At 55.3% G+C, this 15,122-nt stretch overlaps 1 protein-coding gene across 2 annotated transcripts in view; it reads left to right on the top strand.

The window, feature by feature from the left end:
• COX10 (cytochrome c oxidase assembly factor heme A:farnesyltransferase COX10) overlaps positions 1-11,041 on the top strand; it is a 117,735-nt gene extending 106,694 nt beyond the window's left edge. For both annotated transcript variants that reach the window (XM_081109632.1, XM_081109633.1), the window contains one exon: positions 9,199-11,041. In XM_081109632.1, the coding sequence (XP_080965758.1) occupies positions 9,199-9,766 (568 nt within the window). In that variant the 3' untranslated portion in view covers positions 9,767-11,041. The remainder of the gene's footprint in view (positions 1-9,198) is intronic.
• The last annotated feature ends 4,081 nt before the right edge of the window (positions 11,042-15,122 follow it).

Below are 15,122 nucleotides of genomic sequence, written 5' to 3'. Positions count from 1 at the left end.
GAAATAGTGTGCGCACAGCTCACGGAGGCTGCCCTGGCTTCTCTGTCAACTGGAAGAGGGGGATGGAAACCAGAGGCGAGCACCTCCGCCTGTGGCAGCAAGTGCCATGGAAAGAAAGTGCCCACGGAGCACGAGTCGGGTTGGCCCGGGGACTCACTGGGGGCGTCCTACCAGGAGGTGCCTGGCAGGCCTGGCTCGCTGGGACCGCCGCCCCTCGCTGGCAGGCCTGAGGCACTAGCTCCTTCCTCCCACAGACCCGGTGTTTCCCCTCTGAAAGAACAGACTATTTCCATTAGTTTCTCATTTATTTTTATATGGTTTGCTTAAATTGTTCATGCTGTCTACAGTAAAACCATTGAGACATTTCCACATTTTTTTGGTGGTATGTCACAACTAAATTTGTGGGGTGAATAGCCCATTTTTACCATCTGTAAGGGAAGTTTCATAGTCTAATTAGTCAAGTAATTAGTGTTTTTGCCCGACACTTAGGAAGTGGTGAGGTTTCCTGCAATATATGTAAGTACATATTTTTCACATGAGAGATCAAAAGGCAATTGACCATAAACCGTTGCCCCATAAGCCACATTTCTGAAACTTTATAAAAGCTCTGAGGCTCGGATTTGGCAAGCTTACAATGATGCTTACACCTTTGCCATGATTGTCTCTTAGGATGGTTTTAATATCCTGTAGATGTCGGGCTTCCATGAATCTACAAATGCAGCATTCCAAGAGGCACATGCTTGTTTGGTCTGTGTGGAGCCGGCCAGTCTCCTCCCCACAGAGCACCGTGCCTAGAGCGGGGTGCCGGGGGGAGCCCAGCTCCACCTGACACTGGTCCCTCAGAACGTACTTGACCCCTTTATGCCGGTGTCTCCTCATCTCCCCACATGGGGCCAATAATGGTCCCTTCTCATCGCGTTGTGAGGATTAAATGAATTATGTTTGTGTTCCTCATTCATACAATGGGCAGGTTCATACAGACCAAGAAAGGTCATGAGATCTTATTGGGATGCAAGCGGAGCAACCGTTGTCACCTGGCTGTTGTTTGAAGCCTGCAAGGGGCTCCTGGCTTGGTGGGGTGCATCGTCATATCTGCCTGGGTGAGGCGGGCAAGGGGAGACCTCATGGACTAGATGACAATGTAAATTTAAAGGGTAGCCTGCATACACCAAACTCCTGGTCAGATTCTTCCTCCTCAGTTCTTCCTGGAGTCTCAACCTTGACTTGGTCCAGACTTCCTCGGCCCCCTAACCCAGCTCCCCTCCTGTGCCCTCCATACCTTTCAAGTGGTTTCCCAGTCATGCCAGGTGGGGCCGGAAAAGAAAGTCAGCAACTCGCAGGCTCTCAGCCTTCCGTGCCACCCCATCCACACCAGGCAGTGCTGCTTGCCACTTAGATGCCCGGCGCCAAGCCACCTGCCTGGCCATCCAGGGATGCCAGGCCCTCCTCAGTTTCCTCTCACCTGCACGAAGGAGCAAGCCACCTACAGCTGCCTTTTCCGTCTTGGAAATCCCAGGTCAGGCGGCACCAGGGTCAGGTATGACAGCTGCAGGACAGGTATCATTGGAGACGGGAAGCAGTCGAATCCAGGTCAGGAGAACTGGGTCACTCGGTTGTGTGGGGTCTTGGACCCAGGTTCTTGCTGAGGGCTCGGTGCCCCTGTCACACTCCCAGGCAGCTTCCTGTGAGAGTGGGAGCCTCAGCAGAGTCGGCCAGAGAGAGAGAGCTTTGCAAAAGCCCTCCCTCCCGCTTCAGTACACACCTTCCGCAGGAGCCCTTGTTCAGGGACGGTCTGGACTTGGCTAAGCTGCTAATAGACATATTTTAAATAAAACTTGGGGTATGGTCTTTCTGTGACCCAGATTTAATCATTTACATACAAACTCATTAATGAGGGGCAGCTAAGAGCCAGGCTATGCCTTGTTTCAAGTAGCAAGATGAAAATGCATATTTCTCTTGAAAAAGGAGACCCTTCATCTACCTGAAGTGATCCCGGCATGCCTGAGAGGGCTGTGCAGCCACAGAGCGATTCCTCAGCAGCGTGTGAGGTTGACGTCTGTCACCCTTTTTCTATAATTCTTAATGATGCGTGCGGATCCCGCCGCACTGCGGGGCTTACTGCCCCCAGTTCTAATGCACCAGGGGTCACACTGTGCACCTAAAGCCTATCAAGTTGGCACAGAAAGAATAATGCTACTTTACATTATGCTTCAAACAGCTTCAGAAAGTGTTTCAAAGCACTACATTGATAGAGAAACTTGAGATAAGCAGGGACCTTTGAATGAATGAATCGGTGCGTAAATGCCTTCTGTTTAACAGATGACAAAACTAGGTTAACCCACAGGCAATTGCCAATATTTACTGAGCATGAGCTGTGTAAAGGCACCACACAGGAGGAAGCGATATGAAGAAGTAGGCATCGAGGGATCTAATTTAAAGATCTTTGTTGCTAGGATTTTAGGAATGAGGTGGAATGCGATTTTCAGGTCGTTTTGCCATCTTCTAGGACTGCACTGTCTAATATGGCATCCACTAGCCACATGTGCTCTTTACTTTTCAATTTAAACGTGAGAAGTTCGTTTAGTCCCTTTGTCCGTTCCAAACGCCCACAGCCACGGTGGCTGACAGCTGCCGTGTGACAGCGCAGGCCTGGAGCATGCTCACCCTCCGGACAGTTCTGCCCGGAAGGACAGATGGATGTCCTGTGAACCTGCGCTCCGTTCCTCAGACGAGTTTGCACTGTAATAATAGGCACTGTGGGGTCTGTACTGTGGTCTCGCCAAAGTCAAACACAGCGGTCCTCACACCTCAGTGCCCGGGGAACCCCTGGAGGGTTTGCTGAGATGCCTGGATCAGGACTTCCCATTCGGGTCCGGGGCCTGGGAATGTGCATTTCTAACAAGTCCCCAGGTGGTGCTGCTGCTGGTGCCCCATGCGGAGACCACACTGAGACAGGACCCAGAGGGCTCCAGCTGGCAGAATACCTGGAAATACCCAGGCGTTAGGCAGAGGGCATGGGCAGATGGCATTGAGATGCACCAGTGGTGTCATTTGTATTAAGCCACAGAGGTTACATCTCTCATCTGAGTTCCTATCTTAGGGGACTTGTTTGCTTGAAAAAGCCCTTCTTCAGTGGTATCTCCAAGCCTTGTTATCTTTGAACCTCCCAAGACAAATCACTTAGGAGAAGCCTGTGAAGAATACTGTGTTGAGCTACCCTGATAGTGAGGAAGAGGAGGGTGAGGAGTGTGTGAGGAGGCTGGGTGATCACCTCTCAGTGGACTAGCGTGGGCTAGGAATTGTTGGGGCCTCCCCCTTCTTATGCAGCTTCATTGTGCAGGGATCAGTTGAGGACCTACTGTGTGCTGGGCACTGAGAGACACAAATATTACTACAATCCAGTCCTCACAGAAACCATGCCTCACTCCATCCTCAGGGCGAGGCAGGCAGGTAATCAGACAGTTGAGCGAAGGCGTAGCAGGAAAGGGGTCTGCAGAGGGCTGCGAGCTGGTCTGAGGCAGCCTTGGAGCACAGCGGGTTCTGGATTAAGTCATGATGAGCTCACCTGCGAAGGAGACGTGCTTTCCAAGGAGAGGGAAGAGCATGTAGCCATGGGAACCAGAGCAAGCAGGGACATGATCTGAGGAGCTGATATGTTATCAGAAGGAGGTAGAGAATCCCTGGAGGCTTTCCCAGGAAGCAGCGGGTTTCCACTGGAGGGTTAGTTCACCGTGTGCAGCAGCTGGTTCTCCATGGGGTTGGGCATCTGTCCCTGAAGCCTGTCACTGAAGTTGCATCTTCTCCTGCCCCTGCCCGCTCCTCCCCTCTCCAATAGGGTTCCACGTATTCGAGGCTGCCCCATCCTCGTGAGGCCTCAACCTGGCCGCTGAAAGAGCAGCTGGCGAACACCAGTGAATGCACAGGTGGGAGGGAAGGATAAATGAAGGACAGCGATTCCCTGAACACGTCCCATTCCTTTGCCCTGTTTCCCTGGCTCTCAGCCAGGGCATCAGAGGCCCAGCACCGTCGCTTTTGCCACTTGGTCACGTGGGCCTGCAGAAGCCCTCTCCCAGGGTCAGCAGACGGCGGCAGGATGGGGAGGAGGCAGCCCAGCCCTCCTGTGGACGGTCCTCCTTGCAGAGCTGACTATCCAATTGGCAGAGATAAACTGGAGGTCAATCGCTGTAGAAAACGGTGCACCCAGGGGTTTGTGGAGCAAGGAAGTGGGTGCTCAAAGGCACCTTCCCCGACGTGGTGGCTAGATCTGTGGGTTGTGGTGGCTGCTGGGCCAGTGAAGCTGCAGAGCACTGAGCACTGAAGGGCCTGCTGCCTCCATAAAACACCAGTGAGGCCGGATGGTCCTTCGGGCCCTGATTTTTCCCCACAGCTACCTCATTGCTTTTGTTTGTTTCCCTGTCAGACAGTGAAAGACGGTCTCTCCTTGTTTTAGATGCCCAAGTGATGTGGGTCCAGAGCCTGTGCTCCCTGGGTCTTCCCGGCAGGGCGTCCAGCTCAGGGGGAGCAAGGCAGTTACGGCTGGCGTGGGAATGGTAGGAATGGATAAATGTTAGTGGCTCTTGGTATTTGCTACTTAATAGCTGCTCAGGAGCCATGAGCACTGCTTTCCCTCCCAGGTGCAGCACAGACAGCTGTCCGTGGAGTTGGATTGGAGAGGGCTACGTTGTCAGGTACCGGCCTAGCCCAGGGAGCGCTCTCTGTGGCTATCCTGTCGGTCAAGGTCATTGTTAGAATAGGTCAAGGTCATCATTAGATTGGTATTCTACCTGCGTCCCTTTCCCTCCAAGGCTCGGCCTTGGCCTCCCACTTGCCTAATTGCTTTGCATTTTATATATATATATTTTTTTTAAATATATTTTATTGATTTTTTACAGAGAGGAAGAGAGAGAGATAGAGTTAGAAACATCGATGAGAGAGAAACATCGACCAGCTGCCTCCTGCACATCCCCCACTGGGGAAGTGCCCACAACCCAGGTACATGCCCCTGACCGGAATCGAACCCGGGACCTTTCAGTCCACAGGCCGACGCTCTATCCACTGAGCCAAACCGGTTTTGGCGCGTTTTATATTTTTAACTTAAACTGCTGTTACTAGAAAATATTAAAAATGCTTACCAAGTAAAACTCAGGAAGGCCACCGCAGGGGACTGTTCTGGTCCCTGGTCCCTGGTCTGGCCAGCTGGTGCCTTAGGGGTGGAGGTACTGGGTTTGATTCTGCTCTCAGTGGACAACAGAGAAGGGAGTGGCCTACCAGGGCCCTAGCAAAGGAACTGTGAGGGGTGGGGGGCACTGCAGACAAGTGCGGGCAGCGGGCAGCCCAGTTCCCCGCGGGCCTGGACCACGTGCGGCAGGCCTCTCCATGGGGTTTATCTGGAGAGGCTGTCTAGTTCCCCGTGGCTTCAGGTTAAAATCTCATCCCTCCTCCTTGCCAAGCCTACCTCTCCTTCCATCACCCCCATTTCTTAAAAAGGCTCAGATTCTATTTTATAATTTTCCTGAATTTGAGTAAATCCCAGTCTTGGGCTTTTATGGCGTGGGCCTGGGTGACAGTCTTGTGGAGCTAATTCCTAAATTGCCTTTGGTTTGTCACTCAGATGTTGTGTGGTAAACATTATGTCAGACAACATTCAGTCACAAATGAGGACTTAGGTGTGGGCGCTTATCAGGAGATGATATTTCACAGATGGATGGTTTTAGAACAAAAAGAGAATGAGTGTTTTTAGTCTCAGCTGGTAAACTACAAAATGTTCAGTCCTGTTTCATTTTATTTACCTCCTTCCCTCCAGGATAAGGAAATAGAATGGAGAGAATTTATTCACTCATTCTCCCAGCAAATACTTGCGGGCTTACCAGGCACTGTTGAACCCAAGCACTTTTAAAGATTTTCTTTAAAATAACTGCCTGTTAAAATCAAACTCAGAAATGAGTGTGTTCATTTTGTGTGAGAAATTTTTCGTAACTAGCCTTAGAGCTCAGATTAATGAAGACGAATGATATTTTAAAGACAGAGGGAACAAGGGATGTTTTCATGGGAGTGTTAGCACAGCAAACAGTGTTCAGAGCCCTGTTCTCAAAGGCGAAAGCAGAGGCTGAAAAGGGCGTTTTGGAATGCGTTGCTGGAGCCCAGGCTGGCGGTGTAAGGAGGCCGGCTTGGGGCGAAGGTGTGCTGGTCTTGTCAGTAGACGGAGCGTTTAGGGGGAGCGTTCAGGGCGCAGGGCCGGTGCCTCCTGAAGGAAGTGTCAGCGGGTGCCTGGTGGCCGTGGCCGCGCAGCTCAGGAGCAGGCTAGTGGTGTCCCTCGGGACCACCTGAGTGTGTTGGACCCACAGGTGCTCGAAACTGCCCTCCGGGGGTAAGATGGAGAAGGAGAGGAGCACTTCGTTCAGAGTCAGAGCTTGGTGGTTCCCTTACTCTCCTCTTTCCCTTCAAAGGAAACCGGTGCCCGCTGGGCATAAGCTGTGCAGTAGGCGAGGCCCCTCCGGGGCCTGGGCAGCTTCCCAGGAGCCGTGGGAGGGAGCAGGCCCTGCGAACTGTTTCCATCGCAGAGGACGGGCGGCCTTGCCTAGTGGCTGCGCAGCTGATAAGCCGGCCCACGTCCTCTCCCCTTTACCTGCGCGCCTGCCCTCCCACCTGATGTAGGACTGAGGCCTCTTTCAGGGCCCCTTCGTGCTCCCCTCAGAGGAAAGGCTTCCAGATCCCTGAGCACCAAGCTCTGGGTATGGCGCTGCTTCCCAGCTGCCCCTCCCCCATTTACATGACCACACCCAGGTAGCCAGTCATGGACCAGAGGCTGTGAGGGCCATGGGGAGAGGGAGCCTACTGTATGGAAGGGAAGTCCCCCGAACCCAGCACCAGACTCGCTGGAGCCCCATCCTTTAGCCTCTTCAAGGCCATGCTCCCACAGTGAGTGACAGTGGCCTGGGGGGAAGGGTGAGTGTAAGCCCCCAGGCAGCAGAGAGTAGAGCCGAAGCTGCCAGAGGAACGCTTCTGGGAAGAACGAGTTGGAGCTCCATTCTCTTAGGAAAGAGTCAGCTGGGTTGCCTGGGCCTGTCTGCCAGCAGAATGCCAGGAGCACACCCAGCAGCATTCCAGGTTGGAGCAGAGGTGGCCACGGAGGTTCTCCCGGCAGAGTGGGGACGTGACTGACAGGTGCTCAGAGTTCAGAAGGCCGTGTATGTTCAGTCACCAGGAAGACGCTCTGAGCCTTGTCCCCTGGTCAGAGCCGGGTGCCCGAGGTCAGGGTCCCCCAGCGGCTGACCACAGCCCTGCAGGCGTGCTCCTGAGTCCGCTCAGTGTGGAGGGCAGTGAGCATGCCCGCACTCCCGCATCGTCTCTGGTGTGGCCTGTGGCTGGGACTCTGGCACCGTGGTCTCAGGAAGCTGCTTCCTTGGGAGAACCTTAGCCACAGACGTGCCACCATTTCGGATTCTCAGTATTTTATGTATTCACAGACCAGCAAATACCCGATTAAAATGAAGGAAGCAGACTTTTCTTCCAGATACGGTTAAAGCAAGTATGTACAAAGATTCCGCAGTTAGATAGGAAGACGAGAAAATACATTTAATAGTTGCAGAAGACACACAGTGTGTGTGAATGCATTGAGCCTCCAAGACCATCCTCAGGTCCGCTGTACACATTGCTTCTTCCAGGAAGCCTTCCCTGACCTCTCCCAGGCTGACCTTGGTCGTCCTCCCGGGTGCTCGCCACAGCACCGCCTCTGGGCTGTAATCCCTTGTGTTGTCTCCCGCACCAGCGGAGGCCTTGGGGACAGACTGCACCTAAGGCGTAGTGGGCGCACATGAATATTTGTTGCTACAGCAGATCGGCCCCATAAAACCAGACCCCTCTGTGGGCGTGAGGCTGAGGGGAGGCCTTTGAATTAGTAACTGAGTGCTTTGTGTTCACCGCACAGCGAAGGTGGGTCCCCACAGCCCCCGACTAATTCAAGTCTTCCGGTTGCAGCTCCTTATCTTGATGAGAGGAATTTGTCTTCCGTCCTGTGGATGAGCAGCGGCAGTTGCGGCCGAGGAGAACTGTGGGGGCGGTGGTTTTCTGATTAGTCCATTAAGGCTGCGCTGTGATTTCTAAAGCGCTTTCATTTGTGACATGAGCCAAACCCATACCCATTTCCTCTCACATAGAAAGCAGCGAGCTACTCTTAGGAAAATGATTTTTTAAGTTGTTATTTTAAGGAGAAGCATAACTGAGAAGTGTGTATTGAGCACAGCAGAATCCTGCAGTTGGCACACTACGAAGGGGGCTTTGGAGAACGAGGAGAGAAATCCATCTGGATCTGATTTTAACCCTTTCGGGTCTGGTTTCCAGACGGAGTTGCCCTTTCTTGGCCACAGATAAACAGATCCTGGGCTCTGACTTCTGTTCCCTCCTGGCTTCTAAGCCATCGCTGACGTTCTGTCCCCTGTGCATGGCTGTGTAGCTGCACACCGTCCTGCGCTCAGACCTCCTGGCCAGAGGCTGCACAGACGCTGGGATGGCCAGTCCACGGACTTCATGCTCAGAAGCCTCCAAGTGGCCCGGCCCTGAGAACCGCTGAGAGCACTTTCTCTTCACTGGTCCCTTTAAAGCCCAGAGATCATTCTGTTTTCCCATCAAACTGCAAAAGGTCTTCTTCTCTCCCCCTGTGTCTGACTCAGTTGTACCTGGACGATCCAACCTGCCCTTCTGTGCCTCCTGATTCCCCAAAGGTCCTCACTGTCCACAGCAATACTTTAGTCTGTTGAACGCCCATTGGCATTATGTCTACAAAGCAATGCACATCCCTTCTTTTAAAGATGCTCTATTGGCCAGCGTGTGGGCACAGCCGGGAGCCCAGCACAGAGCGCCCAGGGGCAGCCCCTCCCAAGGCGTTTGCTTGTGCTGTAGGGGCTTCTCTTGTGGGAGAGGTAGAAGAGGGGGGGCAGGAGCCTCAAAGTGTGTCACTCTAAGCCCTGCAGCCGGGCACCCCGCCCCCCAGTGCCAGCGCCCTGCCCACCCAGATGAGAGCTGGGGCGGGGAGGTTGTGGAGAGCAGGCTGGGCGGGCTGAGCGGAGGTGAGACCCAGGCTGGCAGGGCCTGGGGCCCCGTGAAGGTGGAATCGGGCAGAGCCCCTTGGGGCCGGAGGCCTTCGGGTGGGAGGTGGTGCCTGGTAAAATCCCGACGTTCTCTGCTTCCCTGTCTCCACAGGAGCCTTTCTTCTGGGCGGAATCCTCTACTCCTGGCAGTTCCCGCACTTCAACGCGCTGAGCTGGGGCCTTCGGGAGGACTACTCCCGCGGGGGCTACTGCATGATGTCGGTCACGCACCCCGCCCTGTGCCGGCGGGTCGCCCTGCGCCACTGCCTGGCGCTGCTCGCGCTGTCCGCCGCAGCCCCCGCCCTGGGGGTCACCACATGGACCTTCCCCGTCATCGCGCTCCCCATCAACCTGTACATTTCCTACCTCGGCTTCCGGTTCTACAGGGACGCGGACAGGAAGAGCTCCAGGAAGCTGTTCTTCTGCAGCCTCTGGCACCTGCCCTTGCTCCTGCTGCTCATGCTCACCTGCAAGCGGCGGGGCGTGGACAGGGACAGCGGGGAGCCTCAGAGCTGAAATCACACTGGCCTGTGGGAAGCACAACAGGGAGCACACACGTTTTTCCCTCTGCTGTGAGGCAAGAGTCGTTCGGGATTCCGGAGGAGGAGAAAAGAAGGCACTGGGCTCAGTACAAGGTGCAAAGCGATTTGGTGCTTCATGATCCTGCAACAAAATTTTGAGTGATATACAAAACCCTCCCAAATAAGAATTGGGCTGGCTCAGTAGGTTAATACAAAGAAAGACTATTTCCCTTCGAGGGCCTTTACATATCTCTTCCTGCACCTCCACCCCATTCTGTCCTTCCTCACTTCCATGAGCAGGTGCGCCTCTTCCGCCACCCCCACCTTCTCTGCCCATCCATCCCCACCTTCTCTGCCCATCCACTCAGCCGCATAGTCCCTCCAGCGACACTGACACGAGGAAGAATCCCAAACGGTTGCCTGGGGTCCCAGACTGGACTGCCAGCCCCGCCCTCCCCACAGCAGCACCTCAGCATTTCCAAAACCCAGGAATCCAAGGCCTCCTTACTGCAGGGTCGGAGCATTTCCTTCTGGAAGGGCAGCGCTAGGCTTAACACCCAAACCCCCCGCTCGCTCCACGCGCCCCTCAGCCAGTGTGCACAGCCCCCCCCCCCCCCTTTGCTGGGGGCCCGCTCAGGCCCGTAGGGAAGGAATCAGAAGGAGTGAGCTGAGGACTCTGGCTTGTCCTTCTGCTCACGTTCTTGGTCCCCTCAACGAGAAACACATTTCCGTCCTCCTTCCGAATTCAGAAATTACCCCACACATTCATGGGCTTTGGGAGCTGAGTCGGAATCCGGGGCGCTGCTTCCGGTTCGGGGCGCCGGGTGGGTTTCCCTGTAGCCAGGTGTGACCTCATCACCTGTGGGCTCACAGTCCTTCCCGTGCGCCCCCTTCCCCTGTCCAGTTCCATTTGCCTGAAGGTCTTGAAGCTTAACGGTGTTTTAATTGCCCAGTGTCCAGGGCAAGGATTCATGTGGAAAGTTTAAACGGCATTTACTTATTTTTTTAAATACATTTTTATTGATTTCAGACAGGAAGGGAGAGAGAGAAACATCAATGATTAGAGAATCATTGATCTGCTGCCTCCAACACGCCCCCACTGGGGATCGAAACCACACCCCAAGCGTGTGCCCTGACCAGGAATCGAACCTCAACCTCCTGGTTCATAGGTCGATGCTCAACAACTGAGCCACCTCCGCAAGGCCCAGTGGCATGGAAACAGCCGTTGCAATAGGCCTGTTCTCCGAGATTTCTAAAGCGGTTACACTCAGCGTCTGGCCCTGTCTCTGTGCATCTGAAATGTTCCCTCCTGGCCGCAGCCAGGTCACCTGTGGGGGACGTGGCCCAGGGGTGACTGGGAAGAAAACCTGTTGCAGCCCTGAAATGTGTAAAATGCCTCGGTTCTCCTTCCTGCTGAGTAAACGAGTATGAGAACGGGAGCTGTGCTGCTTTTATTTGTCATCCTGGGCTGAGTGTGGACGGTTTCTGGTAGAATTGATAGCATTTGACTCATTTTCATGAGCGAGCAGAGCAGAGGTGGACACATGGGCAGTTCTCTGCAGGGAGGGAAGGAGCCCCCTGTGCACCCAAAAGAATAGTAACAAAAGGCCGTGACCCGCTGCCCCGTCCCACCTTCTCGGACTCATCGCGTCTTCCCTTCTCCTTCCTTCCAATCCATCGCCGAAGAAACCCCCCTTGGGGACTCTGGCTTGTCCTTCTGCTCAGGAAATTCCCGGGGCTGCTGTCCCCCAACATCGGAGGACTGCGCCTCCTGGCCCTCAGACCCAACACCCCGATTTCTCTCGGGGACACTGCAAGGTGAGGCCCTTCACACCTTATCGCTGCTTCCCATGCTCCCTGACCCCCGTCCTCTGTGTCCCAGGATGGACCCCAACAGCCCCAGCAAGGACAGTCGCTCGATCCCCCAGACCCGCCTAAAGGCTCTACTTTGACCGCCTTTCCCACGGACCCCATGCCCATCAGCATTCCCATGGGGTGAGCATCTTCCGGAGACGTTCGCTGCCACTGCTCTCGGGGGATCGCTAGGCACAGGTCCATAGTAAGGCCTTAGTCTCAAGGTTAGAAATAGGAAATCTGAGTTTGCTCACCTTGGAGTTCCCAGACCTGCCAGCCCCTCCCCATGCAATAGATGGAGTTGTTGGTCGGAGCACAGCCTGGGATGCTGTCCGCACCTCCTCTCCCTCCCCAGCTTGCTCGGTCCTCCGGCCTCTGGGCTGTGAGTGCAGACGCGGCCTGGAGGCCCGGCTCTGTGGGGGCCACGCCTGCAGGAAAAGGGCTTAAGCTTTGGAACAGGACTCGCTCGGAGTTTGGTTATTCTAAATAAACCAGCTAAGGAACAGGAAGAGGGACACGTCTGGGCCCTTAGCTCCTTTAAAACATGGATTTTAACCTTGAATTCCTCTGATGCTGGGAATACTCTACCAGCTCCCTTTACATTCAGTGAAGCCACTGGGTCAGGAAAGGATAAAAGCACACGTCCCCACAGAGCTGTCTGTGCTGCCCTGTGGGAGCGTGGCAAGCCTGCCGGGACGGCCCGCCCCAGCGCGGGAGGGGGGGTGGTGGGGGGGGGGAAACACTGGCAGCCGCTTTGCTCTGGGTTTGTGCAGGGTGGGGTTTCCCTCTGAAGCGCATTCTCCACGGTCCGTCCTGCCCGGCACCCTCCCTGGCCCTTTGCTACAGGAGCAGCTGGGACTCAGCACGGGTGCCCGGTGGCAGTGCCAGGCGCAGAGCAAAGCTTGTTCTGCTCGCCGACTCTGGTGCAGGGACACTCCTGAGTTCAGCGGAGCGAGGGTCTCTGTCCGTCCGCCTCCCTGCCCTCCCCTTCCCAACATGCTCCAAGTGGTGGGCTGTATGGAGCTGAGCAGGACTCGACGGGAGGGCTTGGCAATGCCCACTCGACCCCTAATCCTGCTCACTGCCAGGGGAGCACCTCATCTGATGGGGTGAGGAGTCAGATGGGGTGTGGCCTTGGTCTTTCCCTGGAATCAGAGCCCAGGTGTGGCCACCACAAAGCTCCTCACCCTGCCCTAGGCTCAGTGGTGTCAGCCACCCAGGCAACCAAAGGGAAGGCAAATGGACGACAAAGGGTCCGGCAATCCGCTTGGGTGTTCCCATGCTGCCTGTGGTCAACCCATCAGCTGTCCAGCTTCCCAGATAAGAGTATATCTACTAATGTGGCTGGAGAGGAGCTACGCGGGCGCACTCTACCGGCTGCTCTGTTGGAAATCCAAGTGTAGCGTCCCTCACGCTGGGCAGAGTGCAGTTCCCAGCGTCTTTTGGCCCCAATTTCTAACCAAATATAACATGTAAAGAGATGTTCTGGGTCAAAGAGCCCTGGACCTCACTTCCTAATTCTGGTTCCTAGTTCCAACCACTCAGCTGCTGGGCCTCGCCCTGCACGTCCCAGTCCGTCCGGAGGCCCGGCATCTGGCAGCATCCGGCCACCCGGGCCTGCACCCTGACAGGCTCAGCCTGGGCCCCACTCACTCTGCATCCACCACCGAGGCCACCAGGTGGAGCCCCATCCGACCCCGCCCACCTGGTCCGCTGCCACCAGCGAGGTTTAACCACCCATCTCCCTGGCCCACAAGTGTCATTTACCCCACTTGTTCCCCTGCCCCTGTCTGTTCCTCACACAGTAGCAGCGGGATCCTCCTAGGGTACCAGGCAGACCCTGAGATCCCTGTGCTCCACCCGCCAGCGCTTCCTGTCACACCAGAACACCACGCAAAGTCCCCAGGAGGCCTCACCCCACCCCACTGTCCTGCCCTCAGGTCTCCTGGCTTTCCCCCACACTGGAAGTACCCCCCACGGGGAGCCTGCCCACCTCTTGTTTCCTCTGCCCGGCGTCCTCTCCCATCTCCTCAAGGATCCCCTTCTAGCTCCACTCCATGACACTATTAGCCCTTCAATGTGCATCCATGTTTATCTCATCACCTATTTATTACCCATCTCCCCATAGATATAAGCTCCATGAAGACAAGGACTTCATCTTTGCATCACTTTATCCCCAGTGTCTACAACAAAGCTTGGCAAGCGTAGGCCTTCAACAAGTCACACCGCCTGGGCCGTGTGCGTCCCTGTGGTCAGAGTGACAGGGCCTGCTGGCCCGCAGTCAGGAATGAGCTGACTTGGAACGGCGTTTATGAGGTGGTTACCTGAGAAACAATGGCCTTGAAGCCATTCTCCTGCGGCTGGTACAGTCCGAGTTCCTGGGCTGCACCATCCAGAAGGCACTTCCGGCCTAGACTTGCTTCTGGGGTTTGCCTTCTCTTTCTTCAAAACCACCACCCCCACCCCGTGCCTGCATTCCTGCCATGGCAGCCATCAACGTACAGCCTGTCCAATGACTGTTTCCCTGCTCCCCGCCCCCACCCTTAGAAACAGACTCATGAGGCAGTCTGCTTCTCACTGGGTCCCAGGCGCCTAGAACAGAAGGCGCTCAGGAAGCGCCAGGGTAGATGCTCCCTCAGAGGAAGCAGGAAGGGAGGAAGGGAGGGAGGGAGGGAGGGAAGGAGGGAGGGAGGGAGAGAGGGAGGGAGGGAGGGAGGGAGGGAAGGGGGGAGGGATGGAGGGAGGGAAGGGGGGAGGGAGGGAGGGAGGGAGGGAAGGGGGGAGGGAGGGAGGGAGGGAAGGGGGGAGGGAGGGAGGGAGGGAGGGAAGGGGGGAGGGAGGGAGGGAGGGAGGGAGGGAGGGAGGGAGGGAGAGTTGGCTGCCGGACTAGATCAGCACTTGAGTGGGGGTCGGGGGGATTGCACACCCCTGTGACTGCATCCAGGTTAGATGTAGCTCTTGGCCTATTTTGTGAAGAAAATGGCCAGAGTTGAGTCAAGATGAGTTACTATTATTTCTTCCTGATTCGGCTAGCTTGGCTCAACTACTGAGCAGCAAAGAGTCCTTAGTCAGGCTGGCTTCCTGGCCAACATTCCTCTCGCCACCCCTTTCCCTCGCTTCTTTTTCTAATGCATAAGCAGAAAATCTAGCACCGAGCTCATCATCTCCCAAGCTCATCATGTTCCACTAGGTCCTTGTGTTGACTCATTCCCCGCAGACGGGAGCCCAGCTCTTGCCTCGGGGTGTGAGAGCCAGCATGTATCAAGCTCAGCTTAAATGAGTGGCCCCCAACCTGGTCTATAAATCAGGTCTGCCGAGGAAGCGGAAGCCCAGAGAACGGGGCCCCCAGTGCCGAGAAGGTCAAGAAGGCAGATCAGCCAGATTGGGTGGGTGAAGGTGGGGTCCAGGGTCTTGGTAAAAGCCTGGCTGATCACCTCCCACTCGATGCCTGCAGGGAGGAAGAGAGAGGGAAAGAGAGATAGAAACACTGGGGATCAAGACCTTGGCATGTGCCCTGACCGAGAATCGAACCATGACCTGGTTTATAGGTCGATGCTCAACCACTGAGCCACACTGGCCATCCTCGTTTCTCTGAGGAGCAGCCTTGTGTCTACATCAGCTCCACTGAGTTCTGTGTTCAAAAGAAAGAATTCATTACAGG

The sequence above is a fragment of the Myotis nattereri genome, assembly GCF_964212035.1.
Source record: "Myotis nattereri genome assembly, chromosome: 16".
NCBI classification, from domain to species: domain Eukaryota; kingdom Metazoa; phylum Chordata; class Mammalia; order Chiroptera; family Vespertilionidae; genus Myotis; species Myotis nattereri.
The sequence above is the reverse complement of the archived record's forward strand: the minus strand, read 5'-3'. Positions and strand labels throughout refer to the sequence as shown.